This window comes from Drosophila virilis, chromosome 5 (genome assembly GCF_030788295.1).
Source record: "Drosophila virilis strain 15010-1051.87 chromosome 5, Dvir_AGI_RSII-ME, whole genome shotgun sequence".
Lineage (NCBI taxonomy): Eukaryota > Metazoa > Arthropoda > Insecta > Diptera > Drosophilidae > Drosophila > Drosophila virilis.
This window is the reverse complement of record NC_091547.1, coordinates 12,452,093-12,467,622: the sequence shown is the minus strand read 5'-3', so window position 1 is coordinate 12,467,622 and position 15,530 is coordinate 12,452,093. Positions and strand designations below refer to the sequence as shown.

At 46.7% G+C, this 15,530-nt stretch overlaps 10 protein-coding genes across 10 annotated transcripts; 2 read left to right on the top strand and 8 right to left on the bottom strand.

Moving 5' to 3' along the window:
• The first annotated feature begins 91 nt into the window (after positions 1-91).
• On the top strand, positions 92-1,048 carry LOC6624907 (uncharacterized). The gene is made up of 2 exons (XM_002050184.4): positions 92-508; positions 565-1,048. The coding sequence occupies exons 1-2, from the start codon at positions 250-252 to the stop codon at positions 957-959; spliced, it is 654 nt and encodes a 217-aa protein (XP_002050220.1). The 5' UTR covers positions 92-249; the 3' UTR covers positions 960-1,048.
• Positions 1,036-1,706, bottom strand: LOC6624908 (uncharacterized). The gene is made up of 2 exons (XM_002050185.4): positions 1,478-1,706; positions 1,036-1,420 (listed from the first exon to the last, which is right to left on the bottom strand). The coding sequence occupies exons 1-2, from the start codon at positions 1,657-1,659 to the stop codon at positions 1,135-1,137; spliced, it is 468 nt and encodes a 155-aa protein (XP_002050221.1). The 5' UTR covers positions 1,660-1,706; the 3' UTR covers positions 1,036-1,134.
• Positions 1,707-1,807: 101 nt separating this feature from the next.
• On the bottom strand, positions 1,808-2,060 carry LOC116650960 (uncharacterized). Its single transcript, XM_032436277.2, has one exon. It carries the CDS (start codon positions 2,058-2,060, stop codon positions 1,875-1,877), a length of 186 nt encoding a protein of 61 aa, XP_032292168.1. The 3' UTR covers positions 1,808-1,874.
• A 74-nt stretch (positions 2,061-2,134) lies between these two features.
• On the bottom strand, positions 2,135-2,753 carry LOC6624909 (uncharacterized). The gene is made up of 2 exons (XM_002050186.4): positions 2,488-2,753; positions 2,135-2,423 (listed from the first exon to the last, which is right to left on the bottom strand). Exons 1-2 carry the CDS (start codon positions 2,751-2,753, stop codon positions 2,276-2,278), a joined length of 414 nt encoding a protein of 137 aa, XP_002050222.2. The 3' UTR covers positions 2,135-2,275.
• A 210-nt stretch (positions 2,754-2,963) lies between these two features.
• LOC6624943 (uncharacterized) lies at positions 2,964-3,595 on the bottom strand. The gene is made up of 2 exons (XM_002050187.4): positions 3,166-3,595; positions 2,964-3,105 (listed from the first exon to the last, which is right to left on the bottom strand). Exons 1-2 carry the CDS (start codon positions 3,495-3,497, stop codon positions 2,979-2,981), a joined length of 459 nt encoding a protein of 152 aa, XP_002050223.1. The 5' UTR covers positions 3,498-3,595; the 3' UTR covers positions 2,964-2,978.
• A 3,871-nt stretch (positions 3,596-7,466) lies between these two features.
• On the bottom strand, positions 7,467-9,488 carry Cyp6d2 (Cytochrome P450 6d2). The gene is made up of 4 exons (XM_002050188.4): positions 8,585-9,488; positions 8,075-8,520; positions 7,764-8,012; positions 7,467-7,698 (listed from the first exon to the last, which is right to left on the bottom strand). The coding sequence occupies exons 1-4, from the start codon at positions 9,268-9,270 to the stop codon at positions 7,535-7,537; spliced, it is 1,545 nt and encodes a 514-aa protein (XP_002050224.1). The 5' UTR covers positions 9,271-9,488; the 3' UTR covers positions 7,467-7,534.
• Positions 9,489-9,722: 234 nt separating this feature from the next.
• On the bottom strand, positions 9,723-10,371 carry LOC6624945 (uncharacterized). Its single transcript, XM_002050189.4, has 2 exons — positions 10,080-10,371; positions 9,723-10,012 (listed from the first exon to the last, which is right to left on the bottom strand). Exons 1-2 carry the CDS (start codon positions 10,277-10,279, stop codon positions 9,784-9,786), a joined length of 429 nt encoding a protein of 142 aa, XP_002050225.2. The 5' UTR covers positions 10,280-10,371; the 3' UTR covers positions 9,723-9,783.
• Positions 10,372-10,472: 101 nt separating this feature from the next.
• Positions 10,473-11,065, bottom strand: LOC6624946 (uncharacterized). Its single transcript, XM_015173776.3, has 2 exons — positions 10,754-11,065; positions 10,473-10,700 (listed from the first exon to the last, which is right to left on the bottom strand). The coding sequence occupies exons 1-2, from the start codon at positions 11,002-11,004 to the stop codon at positions 10,580-10,582; spliced, it is 372 nt and encodes a 123-aa protein (XP_015029262.1). The 5' UTR covers positions 11,005-11,065; the 3' UTR covers positions 10,473-10,579.
• Positions 11,066-11,161: 96 nt separating this feature from the next.
• On the bottom strand, positions 11,162-11,994 carry LOC26531644 (uncharacterized). Its single transcript, XM_015174865.3, has 2 exons — positions 11,453-11,994; positions 11,162-11,384 (listed from the first exon to the last, which is right to left on the bottom strand). The coding sequence occupies exons 1-2, from the start codon at positions 11,935-11,937 to the stop codon at positions 11,276-11,278; spliced, it is 594 nt and encodes a 197-aa protein (XP_015030351.1). The 5' UTR covers positions 11,938-11,994; the 3' UTR covers positions 11,162-11,275.
• A 1,491-nt stretch (positions 11,995-13,485) lies between these two features.
• On the top strand, positions 13,486-14,583 carry LOC6624947 (lipopolysaccharide-induced tumor necrosis factor-alpha factor homolog). Its single transcript, XM_002050191.4, has 2 exons — positions 13,486-13,873; positions 14,297-14,583. Exons 1-2 carry the CDS (start codon positions 13,563-13,565, stop codon positions 14,397-14,399), a joined length of 414 nt encoding a protein of 137 aa, XP_002050227.3. The 5' UTR covers positions 13,486-13,562; the 3' UTR covers positions 14,400-14,583.
• The last annotated feature ends 947 nt before the right edge of the window (positions 14,584-15,530 follow it).

The following is a 15,530-nucleotide window of genomic DNA, read 5'->3' as shown; positions in this document are numbered from 1 at the left end:
TTTATTTATATATATATTTATATTCGATTTTATCAAAGTTAGCACGTGTTTTATTTCACGTGAATGAAAACCCCAGTGAGCCAGGAATTTGCCGTCGAAGCTGGTTAACCTAATAACTTTTTGGCTTTGTAAACACAACGATCGAACACAAAGAAATATTCATAAATTGTGCGTTTATTATTAAAGTGAAATATCACGTACCGTCAATCGATATCGCAAGCTTTATCGCTAAGGAATAATCAATCAACCATGTCAACACAACCCACCGATGTACAGTACCTGCGCTGCCTGAAGTGCCTGAAGATCATCAAGTGCTCGCGGTACGACACCAGCTGCCTGGTGCGTCACGTGCAGAAGGATCATCCGGAGATCATTGACGAGTCCAATGAGAAGGTGCAGAATCTGCACAAGCTGGCCGCCGAGCATGGCATCAGCGAGGAGCGTCTGTCCGAGATTAGCAAAATGACGGGCATGTCCGAGGCAGAGATGGCCGACGAGGCCGAGCGCTGTAAGTGATTGCAGTTGACTAAACCCAATCTCTGCTTCAATGCGTGCCATTCCCAGATTTGCAGGGCAAGAAGCGACCCGGCAGCCAGCAGCGCTCTGGCGCCAATTCGGAGAATTGGAAGCAGCCCAAGCTAACCGATTCCAAGGAACTGAACCGACGTCAGTTCTATCGCAGCTCCATTGAGCGCTGGATGCCCACAGAGGGCTGCATCTATTGTCCCAGCTGCGGCTTGAATCGCCGGCCTGTGATCAAGACCAGCTCCGAGTTCTATACGAGCACCGGCTGCTCGGCGGCCTGTGTGGCCAATTGCTGGCCCTTCTGCTTTCTGCCCTGCCTCAACTCGGGCGACAATCGCGAATATCTGCACTGCTCCAATTGCAAGAGCTTTCTGGGCATCTACGATCGCGAGAACAACTGCATACGTCCCAATCGCGAATATGTGCCCACCTAGGAACAGCATCTGCCCAACAGCTCACCAATAGCTATATATGTATATATATTTACACATACATTTGGGGCTGGAAATGCGAGTTAGAAAAAATAATATATTTCAATTGCGACCCAGAAGGTCGCCACAAAAAAAAGCTTGCTTAGCCAAGACAAGAACCATTCAGCCCATTTTGAACTTATTGCAACACAGTTTGGGTTTGATTTTGATTTTGATTTTGCTTTTGCGCCTCTCGCTGGGCGCGCTTCTCGGCGCGCTTGGCCAGGATTAGCTCCCTGGACTTCTGGGCGCGCACCGCACAATCCTTGGGCTTGGTCTTGAGTCGCATCTCGTCCACGACAGCCTGTTTACGTGCCGACTTGGCAAGGCAGCGCTCGTAGCAGCCCAAGGGCACGTAGCGTCCGATAAAGCAGCCGCAGTGGGCACAGTAGTGATTGATGTCCTCGCGTCCGCTCCAGCTCTTGCTGCGATTGTGGAACTTTAGTGGGCATCCTTGGAAAAACTCTAGTATGTGAACTCACCATAGCTTGGTCAGGCCAAGCAAGCGCTGCAGACAACTGACCGCCTCGCGCTGCACAATGCTCGGTTCGAAGTGCTCGCAGGCGGGACAGTTGACCATTGTGGATTGCGTCTGCAGGTAGCCCACTTGGGGCTTGGCGCCGCCGATGCTTATGGCTATGACTTGCGGCTCCACCTTGGTCATGTTGGTGCGCACTCTTTGCCGTATGGCGCGTTACTAACGCCAGCGATGCCCCAGCAGCCGAGCGTAAAGCAGCGGCGGAGCCAACCGAGAGCGGGCCGCAAAAGAGAGAAACTTGCTCTGTTCAGCCGCAATTAATTAACAATACGCATGGAATTTAATGCCTGTTCTTTATTGTTGTACAGTATAAAGTGTGCAGATGAAGATGATGTAGGGTATCAGAGCTGGGGTCGCCTGTAGACGCCCAGGTACTCGCCGCAGGCGCCGCAATGGTGACGCTTGGTGCAGCAGCGCAGCCAGGAGCGCACCAGACGCGTCCTGGCCAGCACCTTGCAGTAGGGGCAGGTTATCTCGCGGGCGTTGGGGCCCACGGCAAAATAGACGGGCGCAAGTTCCTCAGCCATGTTGAGACCAGCTGCTGCCGCGTGTTGCTCGCAACGCGTGTGAATGGATACTGAGAGCTGCTCTGGAGCGCAGAAAAAGACAAGTGAGAGCGCGATTTTTTTTCGTTTTCGTTTTGTGTTTGTTTATTGGCAGCGTGTGGAAAAATATAAAATTTGATGAAAAACCAAGAGAGAGGCGCGCTAATATGAGCAATTCTTTTTTATTGTGTGGGTATCTATTGACTGGCCCTCGCTTTGATTTTGAGTGGAGCACGTCGCTTCATGGCGCGCCCAAAGTAGCAGCCGCAGTTGTCACAATAATGACTGCGATCCGTTTGCTTGCAGGGCACAACATAGTCCAGGCAGCAGCAGCAGCAGAAGGTGCTGGAAAGGAAGGCGCAAAGATTAGTCCGCGGCACGAACGGAACGGATCTGGCGGCAAACCTACACGAAGAGACAGCCCACAATGCGGTTGAGTTCGCTGGCCCACCACTTGAGATCGTTTTGCAGCACGCTGTGATCCTTGATGCCGCAGGCGGGGCACTTGAGCAGCACGGACTCGTGTGGCAAATTGAGAAAAGTGCCAGCCAGCGGCGTGGCAAAGTTCTCATAGATATCGAGCTCCTTTTGCGCCTCCGCGGCCGCAGCTGCCAGCTGCTGCTGCTCCTCAGCCGTCCCCGGCGTCGTCGTCGTCGTCGTGGTGGTGGTGGCCATAGCTGAACAAATTGAAAACTGAAAGCGTATTGTGGCTAAAGCCAAGGGGCAACCTGTTTGGACAGCAAGCAGAGAGCGTCCGAATGCCAGAGAGTGAGACACAAAGAGATCGTGAGAGCGAGAGCGGGAACGAGGGAGAGCTCGAGCGAGCGGGTCTTTAATTGAGTTAGATGCGTAATAGAATTAAAACAAACTATGTGTGGCATTTATATCAATTTAATTGACCTAATCGGACTTGCTCTGAATGCCCAGCTTGCCGCCACAGCGGCTGCAGTAGACGCCCTTGGTGGTCCACTCGCGATTGCAGCCGCACCAGGTGCAAATGCAGCAGATCCAAAAGATGGGAAACACGCTGAGCAGAAAAATTATACAAATTAATTGCCTGGCTACACAAAGTGGAGTTGGAGCTCACCAGGAGAGCAGGCTCAGGCAGCAGCTGGCGTCCTTGCAGCCGGCGGCGCGCATTACGGCCGCATCGCTTCTCTCGCGGCACAGCGGACAGAGCAGCTTGTAGGTGGAGGGTCCCGGCTTGTAGTAGCGCAGGCGTGGCTGTGCCGGAGCAGGTGCCGCCTCCAGCTGGTTGAGCAGCGTCCGCTTCTCGGCCGGCTGGCCCACATGTTCATCGATGTAGGGCACTAGCGCGGCCTGATGACCCTCGACAACCACATTGGCTATTATGTTGCGGGCACGCTCCTCGGCTGTCTGTGCCGGCAGCAGTCTGATCTGCAGCGTCTGCGTCTCCATTGTAACTGGCTGGGCAACACTGGCTGCCCTCAGCGGCGAGCGTTAAGCGAGCCAAGAGCAGCTCGGAGCGGGAGCGGGAGCGGGCGTTCGCTCACTAGGCGTATGCGCAATGCTGTATCTCTTGCTCTGTGTGTGGATCGCATATGATGTCATCATCGGCTGGAGCTATTCTGTGTGGCACGCCAACCAGAACCAGAACCAAAACCAGAGCAACAAACAAATTGCTTATTGTTTATTTGCTTAACAAATGTGAAGCATTTCGGAGCGTCACACATTACGAAATACCATAGATAGATCGGCTGCCAGACTACCTAATATATGCATATATATATATATATATATATATCTATCTATATCTATATATGTTTATGGCATGCACACACACGGACCACTTGAGCTGTCAGATTTCAAAAATGTTTTTGCGTTTTATTTTTCTTGTTTATAGAATTCTTGCCCTACACACACTTCGTTCCCCCTCGGCAGATTCTAGATTGAAGATGAATTTGGCTTCCTTGCGTGGCGCCTGGATAAAATCAAAGCTGGCAAGTATCTTGGCCAGCTTGGAACTAACCTCAACTAACCTCAACCACAATTCCCTTCGTGATGGTTTAGTTGCTGTTTAAAGATATATGACGATATGACGTACCAAGACGACATACCTCCGCGCGGAGATATGACGTTCCAAAACGACATAATTCCGCGCGGAGGAGGTTACATCACGCTCTTTTTCAAAATAGAGGTCGGTGCGAAAATCGAAAATTGTTCGATGTTTTTTTTTTTAATATCTCGGGTAATAGCTCCGCGGGAGATATGACGTTCCAAAACGACATACCTCCGCGCGGAAGATTTGACGTTCCAAAACGACATAACTCCCCGCGGAGATATGACGTTTCAAAACGACATAACACCATTTTGGACTCCGCGCGGAGATATGACGTTTTTATAACGACATAACTCCGCGGGGAGATATGACGTTCCAAAACGACATAACTCCGCGGGGAGATATGACGTTCCGAAACGACATAATTCCCCGCGGAGATATGACGTTTCAAAACGACATAATTTCCCGCGGAGATATGACGTTTCAAAACGACATAGCTCCGCGCGGAGGAGGTTACATTACGCTTTTTTTCAAAATAGAGGTCGGTGCGAAAATCGAACATTTTTAAATGTTTTTTTTTTAATATCTCAGGTAATAGCTCCGCGGGAGATATGTCGTTCCAAAACGACATAATTCCCCGCGGAGATATGACGTTTCAAAACGACATAACTCCGCGCGGAAGATTTGACGTTTCAAAACGACATATCTCCGCGCGGAGATATGACGTTCCAAAACGACATAACTCCCCGCGGAAGATTTGACGTTTTAAAACGACATATCTCCGCGCGGAGATAGGACGTTCCAAATCGGCATACCTCCGCGGGAGATATGACGTTTCAAAACGACATAACTCCATTTTGGACTCCGCGCGGAGATATGACGTTTTAAAACGACATAACCCCATTTTGGACTCCTTTTTTGACTTTGCGCGGAGATATGTCGTTTTAAAATGACATAACTCCATTTTGGACTCCATTTTTGACTCCGCGCGGAGATATGACGTTCCAAAACGACATAACTCCACGCGGAGATATGACGTTTCAAAACGACATAGCTCCGCGCGGAGGAGGTTACATTACGCTTTTTTTCAAAATAGAGGTCGGTGCGAAAATCGAACATTTTTCGATGTTTTTTTTTTTAATATCTCAGGTAACAGCTCCGCGGGAGATATGTCGTTCCAAAACCACATAATTCCCCGCGGAGATATGACGTTTCAAAACGACATAACACCATTTTGGACTCCGCGCGGAGATATGACGTTTTAAAACGACATAACCCCATTTTGGACTCCTTTTTTGACTTTGCGCGGAGATATGTCGTTTCAAAACGACATAACTCCATTTTGGACTCCATTTTTGACTCCGCGCGGAGATATGTCGTTTCAAAACGACATAACTCCATTTTGGACTCCATTTTTGACTCCGCGGGGAGATATGACGTTTCAAAACGACATAACTCCATTTTGGACTCCGCGCGGAGATATGACGTTTTAAAACGACATAATTCCGCGGGGAGATATGACGTTCCAAAACGACATAACTCCACGGGGAGATATGACGTTCCGAAACGACATAATTCCCCGCGGAGATATGACGTTTCAAAACGACATAGCTCCGCGCGGAGGAGGTTACATTACGCTTTTTTTCAAAATAGAGGTCGGTGCGAAAATCGAACATTTTTCGATGTTTTTTTTTTAATATCTGGAAATAGCTCCGCGGGAGATATGTCGTTCCGAAGCGACATGATTCCCCGCGGAGATATGACGTTTCAAAACGACATAACTCCGCGCGGAAGATTTGACGTTTCAAAACGACATAACTCCCCGCGGAGATATGACGTTCCAAAACGACATAACTCCCCGCGGATATATGACGTTCCAAAACGACATAAATCCGCGCGGAGGAGGTTACTTCACGCTTTTTTTCAAAATAGAGGTCGGTGCGAAAATCGAACATTTTTCGATGTTTTTTTTTTAATATCTCAGGTAACAGCTCCGCGGGAGATATGTCGTTCCAAAACGACATAATTCCCCGCGGAGATATGACGTTTCAAAACGACATAGCTCCGCGCGGAGGAGGTTACATCACGCTTTTTTTCAAAATAGAGGTCGATGCGAAAATCGAACATTTTTTTTGTTTTTTTTTAATATCTCAGGTAATAGCTCCGCGGGAGATATGTCGTTCCAAAACGACATGATTCCCCGCGGAGATATGACGTTTCAAAACGACATATCTCCGCGCGGAGATATGACGTTCCAAAACGACATAATTCCGCGCGGAGATATGTCGTTCCAAAACGACATAATTTCCCGCGGAGATATGACGTTTTAAAACGACATATCTCCGCGCGGAGATAGGACGTTCCAAATCGGCATACCTCCGCGGGAGATATGACGTTTCAAAACGACATACCTCCGCGCGGAAGATATGACGTTCCAAATCGGCATACCTCCGCGGGAGATATGACGTTCCAAAACGACATAACTCCCCGCGGAGATATGACGTTCCAAAACGACATAACTCCCCGCGGATATATGACGTTCCAAAACGACATAAATCCGCGCGGAGGAGGTTACTTCACGCTTTTTTCCAAAATAGAGGTCGGTGCGAAAATCGAACATTTTTCGATGTTTTTTTTTTAATATCTCAGGTAACAGCTCCGCGGGAGATATGTCGTTCCAAAACGACATAATTCCCCGCGGAGATATGACGTTTCAAAACGACATATCTCCGCGCGGAGATATGACGTTCCAAAACGACATAATTCCGCGCGGAGGAGGTTACATCACGCTTTTTTTCAAAATAGAGGTCGGTGCGAAAATCGAACATTTTTAGATGTTTTTTTTTTAATATCTCAGGTAATAGCTCCGCGGGAGATATGTCGTTCCAAAACGACATAATTCCCCGCGGAGATATGACGTTTCAAAACGACATAGCTCCGCGCGGAGGAGGTTACATCACGCTTTTTTTCAAAATAGAGGTCGATGCGAAAATCGAACATTTTTCGATGTTTTTTTTTTAATATCTCAGGTAATAGCTCCGCGGGAGATATGTCGTTCTAAAACGACATAATTCCCCGCGGAGATATGACGTTTCAAAACGACATAGCTCCGCGCGGAGGAGGTTACATCACGCTTTTTTTCAAAATAGAGGTCGATGCGAAAATCGAACATTTTTCGATGTTTTTTTTTTAATATCTCAGGTAATAGCTTTCGTTCGTAAATTCAACCTTTTTGAATATTTTTTGGAATATTTCCGTTAAATAATGTCCGATTTTACAATTTCATACCATTTTTGACTCATGCGTTCATCCTCAATCGACAGTCAATTATTCTAAACAAACAGTTTAGATATACAAAACAAAGTTAATTGCTTTAAAATTGCATTTAATGATTAATCGAATTTACAAATAGTTTTACATGGCACACATTTGGCATTCAGGGACGCTTCACCAGGCGCACGTGCAGGCCTCCCTCCGGAAGAAGCACAGGCGCAGGATCAAAGCGAAACTTGACTTCCTTACGTGGTGCTTCTATTAAATTGAAATTGGCAAGTATTTTGGCCACAGCCACCTTCGCATTGACCTTGCCCATACGCAAAGCTGTCAAAGAAGAAACACCTCTTTTAAGTAAAATGAAGCATAATTGGATAACGGATACTACCCACCTATGCAGTGTCTGGGACCCTCGCCAAAGGGCATATAGGCTGTCTGGTCGTAGTTCATAACATCAGCATCAAATCGATGAGGATCGTAGCCCTCGGGATTGGGAAAATAGCTGGGATCGCGCTGAAGGCCAAAGAGTGATATCAAAATGGGCGTGCCTTTCTTGATGGTGTAGTCGATGTCAGGCACCGTAAAGTCCTGAGTGCACTCGCGATTGAGGAAGGGCAAGCCAGGATATTTGCGTATGGTTTCTGTTGTGGGACAGATTGCAATTGATTGGTGATCAAGTTATACACAGTTTGATGATCCTTACCCAAAATACAATGATCCAAGAACTTAAGTTCCTGCACCGCCTCGTAGGTAAACTTGTCGCCGCGTTCAAGATTGTGACGTTTCATGACTGCATCCAGCTCGTCGCGTGCCTCCTTGAGGAGCTCTGGGTACATGGCCAGCTCATAGAGCGTAAAGGAAGATGCAGCCGCCGTGGTCTCCGAGCCAGCTATATAAAATAGAAAAGCCTGGGCTGCAATCTTTTCAATGGACATGGCCTTTAGCTCCTCCTGCGCCGTTTCGATGTCCCACACCTCGTCATCGTCGTCGCCGATCTTGCCCGTATTCCTCAGACGTATGAGCAGCTGCAGCAAATCCTTCCGTACGACATTGTGCTTCTCACGGAACTCAATGGTGTGCTGCATTATGTCACGCAGTTTGGCAAGTACTTTATTCTCATAGCCAAGACGATTCATGAGCTTGGCAAGTCTGTTGATGACAGCAGATCATGGGATAGGACTGATTTGTAGACGATCTGGCTGAATATACTTACGGAGGGAATATTACCGAGGCCATGTTGTGAATTTTTAGCACCAATTCGTCTTCCACTAAGAGGGAATCACTGACAGCGCGAAACTCGTTCTTGGGATTGGTAAAGCTATCGATCTCCAGGCCGAAGATCACCGAGCCTATAATGTCCACGGCATAGGTTGTGAGTTTCTCCTTGATTTCAATTGCTTCATTTGGTGCCTTCTCTATGACGCCCATCAAATGCTGCACCAGTCGATCGCCCACATCGTCGATCGTTGTGAACATGCCCTTGATCTTGCCCGAGGAGAACGAGGGTGTTAGTTTGTTGCGCAAGTTGCGCCACGAAGCACCCTGTAAATTAAATAGATTGGCCGACAACGGATCGTGCTTCTCATCCACATAGATGCCACGATCGTGGAAGCTACTGAAGTCGCTGGTCATGATCTGGCGGGCCAGCTGGGCATCGCGCACCAAGAGAGTCGGTTTGTGCATCATATAGATGCCCACAATTTTTGAGCTGTGGCGTTCGTAGACATCGCTTATGATGAGTCCAAAGCCGCGCTGTCGTTTCACCAGCTTATCCAAAACGCCAAAGGGAAACTTGGCTGGCTCCTCGGCCACACCCTCGCGCTGCCAATAGCTATAAATGCGTCTTAAATATTGCACCAGCAGCGCCAGCAATATGGTCAGCAGCAAGACGAGATACATTCTAGAGCACTATCTCTGGCGAAATGCCCGGGCAAACTGAACAAGAGCGTCTGTTCCAGTCTTGAAAGCGATTCGTCTGTAGCTAAAACTTATATAGAGTGTGTTCCTGTTGCCGATCTGCTGGATTCTATATGCTTATAACAGCGCTGCAGCGATAAGCGTGATGAGAATTACAATTACAGCACGTTTTGTTTGCTCGTGACGTCATAACAGAGCAAAAATTCAGCGCGAGCGACGCTTTTTCATAGACAAACAGCAGCTGAGCGAGCTTTGGCATTCATTATCTGATCGGAGCTATTTGTTCAAATGAATCACTGGTTCGCTGCTTTCTAGTTTAGAATTTTAAATGAAGTTATGCAACACTGCTCAATGTGCTAGGATGCCCATTAGCTCAAAGATCCGTTATGAACACAATCAGCCTTTTATTCAAATGAATCAGTGGCTCGCTGTCGAAAGGTTATTAATTTGTTGTTTATTAAAAATGTTATTTAAAATATCAAAAAAAACGTGAGTCTAGTTCTGCTTAAGCGCGGCACGCTGCTTGCCCAGCTTCTTTTCGTCCAGCTGCTCCTTCTCCACCTTGCGAAAACGCTGCCAGCGTCCATGGTCCTCCACCTCGGAGCGCTGCATGCGGAACAGAGCGCGTTTGTACCAGCTCAGCGAGATGTGGCGTCCAATGAAGCAGCCGCAGGCGCTGCAATAATGATTAGTGTCTTGTCGTCCGCTCCACCGTATCGGATTGCTATGGATATAAATTGTATTTCTGCCTGGTAGATCGAGAGACTATGTATGTATGTATATATACGCACCAGCAGAGCAGCCAGTTCAGGCTGCATGCGATCTTCTGTAGGCAAGTGACGGCCTCGTGCTCAACGCAGCTCGTTTGCAGCTGCTGGCAGGCGGGGCAGACAAACTCAAGCGGCTCGGGTGGCAAATGACCCACCTGTGGCACAGCCGAGATACCGCCAAAATCACAGGCGCTGCCGTCCAGACTCTCAGTGCTGGCCATTTGATGACAACGACGGCCTCTGAGCAACTAAGCGATGCCATAACAACTGCGAAATTCCACTAACTGAGAGGCGGGAGATCGATCGAGAGACTGAGTTCTCCAAGTAGACAACAACAACAACAAGAAGAAGAAGAAGCATAATCAAGAGGCGTTGATAGAAATATGCGTACTTATTAAAAAGAAAATGCTGAAATTTTGGCAACCGCTGCGCGAACTGCGTTTATTTATAGAACACTTGCGAAAATTGTGGCCAATAAAAAAATAATAAAGAAAAGTGTGGAAACAGTAGCAATAACAGAGCTAAATGGGACGCCAGTGGAAGCCCAAATGACCACCGCAGCTGCTGCAAAAGACGCGCTTGCTCTTCAGGCGGCTCTGCAGGCAGGAGTAGACGCAGCTCAGTGCGAAGATGGGAAAACAGCTGCAAGGGATCAGTTGCAAATTATAATAGCTGAATGCCATGCCACCACTCACCAGGACAGGGCGGACAGCAGACAGCTGAGCTGCCCCAGGGCGCCGGACATTTGCACCGTTTCCGAGCGGGAGCGATGCTGGCACAGCGGACAGAGCACGCGATAGGTGCTGGGCCCAACGCTATAGAAGCGCAAACGCGGCTTCGACGAATGAAGCTGCTGCTCCTCGCCCAGTTCCAGTGTGGCCGTGGCAGCGGATACATTATCCAGCTGCTGCTCCAGCTCGTCCAACATGTTCGGCGCGCTTGACATTGCGACTGGGCGCAGCGGCAGGCGGCACACCACATCAGCCCAAAGAAACACTCACAGCAAAAGAGCGACAGAGAGGCACGGCATATGAGCGAGAGAGAGAGAGGGAGAGAGGCAGAGCTTGCTCGCGCTCATCTCCGTCAAAAATAAAAACAAATACTGATGGCTCTCCCACGCATTGCAGGGTCAATTGGTGCTTAAAAATTAACAATAACAATAGCGTAAAATATATAACTTAACAAAATCGAATTGAAAAAAACACAAAAGCGCTTCGCTAGCGCTTCCAGGCGCCCAGCAAGTAGCCGCACTTGCCGCAAATAACCTTGCAATCATCCTTGGAGCGTCGCATGCAGCAGGGATAGATGGGCAGCAGGGCGAAACAGCTGCAACAGAGAAGAACAGAGCTAAAGCAAAGGCCGCCAATAACTGGGCTTGGGCTTGGGCCACCTACCAGAGGGTGAGCAGGCGCTCCAGGCGCACGCCCTGCTCATGCAGACGCTCATGGCACTCGGGACAGTACATTTGCCGCAGGCAGCTGATGTTGGTGGCGGAGGGCGGCGGTGGCGATACCTTCTCGGCCAGCTGGCCGGTCGAGTTTGACTTTTTGCAGAAATAAAAGTCGGCTTCATCATCCGTGTCACCGTAGCCATAGGGATAGCCACGGTGTGTGGGCAATGTGGCTGTAGTCCTGGCCTGCAACAGCTCGTCCAGCGCCTGCGCCGACTGCTGTTTGGCCTGTGCCCGGCCGCCATTCAAATTGATCTCCACCAGATCCGAGTGGCATGCTTCGGACGCCGGCGCTTGGAAGCTGAACCTCAGTTGCCGGCTCATGTCTGCTAACTGCGGCGCTTGGCTGGCGCAAGTGTTTCTTATTTGGTTTAAATTTGGGTTAAAGTACAAGACAGTTGAAGAAAGAAAATGAAATAACAAAAACATCGGCCAAATGTTTGTCAAGTGCTGTGTGTGTAATTTTCAAAACCAGTTGTCATTATTTTTATGCTATTTTTTTTAAATTTATTTCTATTTTTTTTTTTTTGTCTATTTGTTATTTGTTTCCTGCTCTTCGATCTGAGTTTTTTTCATATTTGCCTAACATTATTTTCATGGCTCAACTGTTAACGTTTGAACTTGAAAGCGCCAAGGTAGCGCCAAAAGCTACAGCCACTAGAAAAGCTTTCACCATTTTCAGAAAGCTTCAGCGTAGGCGGACGTTAGCTAAAGCGGCGCATGTTTTGTATCCCGTTGTCTTTGAGCTTTCGCTTTTGTTCGACTTGCGCGCTGAAAGCTCAAAATCAAACAGACTTTGACATTGCTCTCCGTTCAAATAGCTGGCATTTGTTGTTGTTGTTTCTGTTGAGAGAAGCGCTGTTAATTGAAAGCAAAATAAGCTCCCGTTATTGGCCACGCCTTGATCCACAATCGCAATACATATCTAGTCAGGGGCAACCAACGGTAAAAATCAGCTTGATTCTAAAACAATTAAAAGCTAAAAAATGTAAATGGCAAAAATTACATAGAAGCCAAATCTTAACACAACAGACTACTATATCTTATAGAGAATCGGTCAAAAAAGATTTTTTAAAGTAAACTTTTATTTTGATTTCTAGTTTTACTATATTCCTAATATATCTGCCAAGTCGTGTTCTTCAAACATTTTTATCGTATGGATCGGAAATAAGGCAATTTCAACCCAAGGGTATTAAATCATCGGTCATGCGTTCTTGTTTTTATTTGCAGCGAGCTTTCAGCCGAGTCTCTTTGGCGTGACGTCAGATGATGAGGCTTAAATTTAATATGAGTAAATAAAGTACACGTACTAAGGCACTTCACTCGTTCTATCGTACCCAGACCTATAAATTCTAGAACATAATCTTTGATCTTGTTACACCCTGTTCGTTAGTGGAATATAGAGTATATTGGGTTGCCAGTCTGTGATCTCAACCTCATCATCAATGCTAGGATAATTCCTAATAATCAAGTCTAAAAGAGAGTTCAAATCTGACTGAATTCTGTATTAAAATATATTTAAACAATATCTTAGAAAATTGAGATGAAAAATAAACACTTGTGCCCTGGTTCAAGTGCATTTCCCATGCCCAGCAGCGTAAAATATAACGACTGAAAGTGTAATATATGGTGAAATACTCGAACCCAGCCCCCTCTCAATAGATTAAAGCGATACAAGGGCTCGAATCAGAGACGAGGAGACGTCACAGACGGTGAGTCACAGAGCGGATTTTGCAGGCAGAGCTCGCACTGATCTCTGTGTAAATATGTATATTAAGATCTATCAGTGTTGAGCGGAAACAAGCCAACAAACTGCCAAATAACTAAACCCAATTGGGCACATATTGTGGCCAAGGTGTTTGCCAGCTAATCGCAGGCAGCAAAGCAGCTGATAAGATACGCCCGAATTGGCTTGAATTGGCCCAGCTATGGGCGAAGTTGGGCGGGCGTATAGTCAGCACCCGATTTTCTCGCTGGCTTCAGTCGAACGACAGCCAGCAAGCCGCGCGGTCGAGCCAAGCTCCAGCAGCCCGAGAAGCACAGCAGCCCGAAACATGGACAGCAAGCAGCCTCCGCCGTATAGCGCAATGCCGCAGCCGCAGCCGCTGCCCGGCTATACGCCAGCACAGACCTATCAGCCGTACCCGTCGGGTCCCACACAGCCGCCGCTGTATCCGCCCATGCCACAGCCACCGCAGCAGTCAACGGTGATCATACAGACGACAACCACATCCAATCTGGTGCCCATTGGCAGCGGGCCGACGCGCATACGTTGCCCCTCCTGTCATGCGGAGGTGGTGACCACCGTTAAGAGCACACCCTCCGGTCGTACACACTGCTGGGCCCTGGTTCTATGTCTATTTGTGTAAGTGTGACTTGTGTGTAGGCGTGTGTGTGTGTGTGTGTGTGTGTGTGTGTAGGTGTGTGACAGCAGGTGAATCAGTTCCAATTGCAATTGGGCCGCAAGCAACAAGTGACATTCGCTCACAAATACGTCGCAGTACATAACCAGACGCTTATCTAAAGTGCAAGGGTGTGTGTCAAGTGTGTGTGTGGGTGTGTGTGTGTGCGTGTGTGTGTGTGCGTGCGTGTGTACCATTGTTATCTCAACTGGCTGCGGAGTTCAGTCAGATAACACAGAAACAACTGCGTTAAACTGTCACAATGCCGTATTTCAATGGAAAAACCTTTTATTATGCTCGCTATGAACATATACATATGCATTTATCTATATATTTATAAATAACTAATATATATTCCTATGCTTCTTCTTCTACTTCAACTCTAGCTGTTGGCCCTGTGTATGCCTGCCCTACTGCATGGACTCCTGCCAGAATGCCAATCATTACTGCCCCAACTGCAGCTCCTACATAGGCACCTATGAGAATTAATATACATATACACACACACACACATACACACCCACACACACACATGGACACGTGTATATGTATGTATTCTAATTAAGCACATGTTTACATAGATCTTAAGTCTGAACGAATTAATATTTTTTGCCGACTAAGCGAATTCGAACGAACTGTAAATATACGAGTATATCAAGTAAATTATTACGTATACGCTGTGTTTTTTTTTTTTTCTTTTCACCTTTTTATGGGAAGAGCAGGTGTACTGGTTGTGCATGTCAGTGAAAGGCCATTTTTGGTTGTCGTCTTTTTTTTTAGCAGGTTTCTCATATATTATCAAGAGTACAAGCCGATAATAAATATGAGTTAAGTTCATAACTTAATCTATATACATGATAAAGATAATATTTGAAAGATGCCCGACTAGGAGATACCCTGCACCCAACGCCGAGCTGCACATTCCTGATTATTTTTCTGAATCTTTGTTCAATATTCGTGTCCCTTTATAACAAATTTGGTGTCTCTAGTTAGTTGATCTCTGAGATGAGCCCCCAAAAATCTAATCTAAATTCGATATATACGATAATATGATCGTTCTCAAAGTCAAGTCTCTAGAAGGGACTATACTATAGATATAGTATCACAGATCGAACAAAATGGCTTGGTATCGGATAAGCTAAATACATTTTTTATATAGTATTATATTCACAAATGGGAATGCTCTTTTGCGATGCCTTTTTTGGGCCTTTTTTATCCAGAAAAGAGTAGAAATTAAATGAAATCAGAATTATATTATATATGTATACAACTTGTATTATCTCTAGCTAACTGAGTTCGTTTAGTTATCTAAGATAATGAGATAATTGAACAAGAAATAGCCCCATTCAGTAAATTTATCAAGATCAAATAGCACACAGGGAGAGATATATAACCCATTTAAAGTGCTGCTGGGCTTATCAACAGTTTCCAAATGTTTACCAACTGTTGAAATGAGTCAAGTTTATAGAAAAGGCAGGTCGTAAATACCTAACGAAACGCGCTCAACAATCATTGTTCTACGAACCACTTTTCAGCCATGAGTCAGACCTATTGATATCATTTAGCAATCCTTAAATAGCAAAAATAAAACAACGTTTTAACGTGAGGAATTAGCATTAG

What these genes read in the sequence shown, in the direction of transcription:
- LOC6624907 (XM_002050184.4), top strand. Translation starts at nt 250, where the DNA reads ATGTCAACACAACCCACCGATGTACAGTACCTGCGCTGCCTGAAGTGC. An exon ending in GGCCGACGAGGCCGAGCGCT is followed by an intron (nt 509 to 564) that starts GTAAGTGATTGC and finishes TGCCATTCCCAG; the next exon opens with ATTTGCAGGGCAAGAAGCGA.
- LOC6624908 (XM_002050185.4), bottom strand. Translation starts at nt 1,659, where the DNA reads ATGACCAAGGTGGAGCCGCAAGTCATAGCCATAAGCATCGGCGGCGCC. An exon ending in CTTGGCCTGACCAAGCTATG is followed by an intron (nt 1,421 to 1,477) that starts GTGAGTTCACAT and finishes CCACAATCGCAG; the next exon opens with CAAGAGCTGGAGCGGACGCG.
- LOC116650960 (XM_032436277.2), bottom strand. Translation starts at nt 2,060, where the DNA reads ATGGCTGAGGAACTTGCGCCCGTCTATTTTGCCGTGGGCCCCAACGCC.
- LOC6624909 (XM_002050186.4), bottom strand. Translation starts at nt 2,753, where the DNA reads ATGGCCACCACCACCACGACGACGACGACGACGCCGGGGACGGCTGAG. An exon ending in ATTGTGGGCTGTCTCTTCGT is followed by an intron (nt 2,424 to 2,487) that starts GTAGGTTTGCCG and finishes CTTCCTTTCCAG; the next exon opens with CACCTTCTGCTGCTGCTGCT.
- LOC6624943 (XM_002050187.4), bottom strand. Translation starts at nt 3,497, where the DNA reads ATGGAGACGCAGACGCTGCAGATCAGACTGCTGCCGGCACAGACAGCC. An exon ending in TGCCTGAGCCTGCTCTCCTG is followed by an intron (nt 3,106 to 3,165) that starts GTGAGCTCCAAC and finishes TTTTCTGCTCAG; the next exon opens with CGTGTTTCCCATCTTTTGGA.
- Cyp6d2 (XM_002050188.4), bottom strand. Translation starts at nt 9,270, where the DNA reads ATGTATCTCGTCTTGCTGCTGACCATATTGCTGGCGCTGCTGGTGCAA. An exon ending in GCCTCGGTAATATTCCCTCC is followed by an intron (nt 8,521 to 8,584) that starts GTAAGTATATTC and finishes TGTCATCAACAG; the next exon opens with ACTTGCCAAGCTCATGAATC. An exon ending in CTTGGATCATTGTATTTTGG is followed by an intron (nt 8,013 to 8,074) that starts GTAAGGATCATC and finishes GTCCCACAACAG; the next exon opens with AAACCATACGCAAATATCCT.
- LOC6624945 (XM_002050189.4), bottom strand. Translation starts at nt 10,279, where the DNA reads ATGGCCAGCACTGAGAGTCTGGACGGCAGCGCCTGTGATTTTGGCGGT. An exon ending in CTGAACTGGCTGCTCTGCTG is followed by an intron (nt 10,013 to 10,079) that starts GTGCGTATATAT and finishes TTATATCCATAG; the next exon opens with CAATCCGATACGGTGGAGCG.
- LOC6624946 (XM_015173776.3), bottom strand. Translation starts at nt 11,004, where the DNA reads ATGTCAAGCGCGCCGAACATGTTGGACGAGCTGGAGCAGCAGCTGGAT. An exon ending in CTGCTGTCCGCCCTGTCCTG is followed by an intron (nt 10,701 to 10,753) that starts GTGAGTGGTGGC and finishes GATCCCTTGCAG; the next exon opens with CTGTTTTCCCATCTTCGCAC.
- LOC26531644 (XM_015174865.3), bottom strand. Translation starts at nt 11,937, where the DNA reads ATGTTTTTGTTATTTCATTTTCTTTCTTCAACTGTCTTGTACTTTAAC. An exon ending in GAGCGCCTGCTCACCCTCTG is followed by an intron (nt 11,385 to 11,452) that starts GTAGGTGGCCCA and finishes TCTCTGTTGCAG; the next exon opens with CTGTTTCGCCCTGCTGCCCA.
- LOC6624947 (XM_002050191.4), top strand. Translation starts at nt 13,563, where the DNA reads ATGGACAGCAAGCAGCCTCCGCCGTATAGCGCAATGCCGCAGCCGCAG. An exon ending in CTGGTTCTATGTCTATTTGT is followed by an intron (nt 13,874 to 14,296) that starts GTAAGTGTGACT and finishes CTTCAACTCTAG; the next exon opens with CTGTTGGCCCTGTGTATGCC.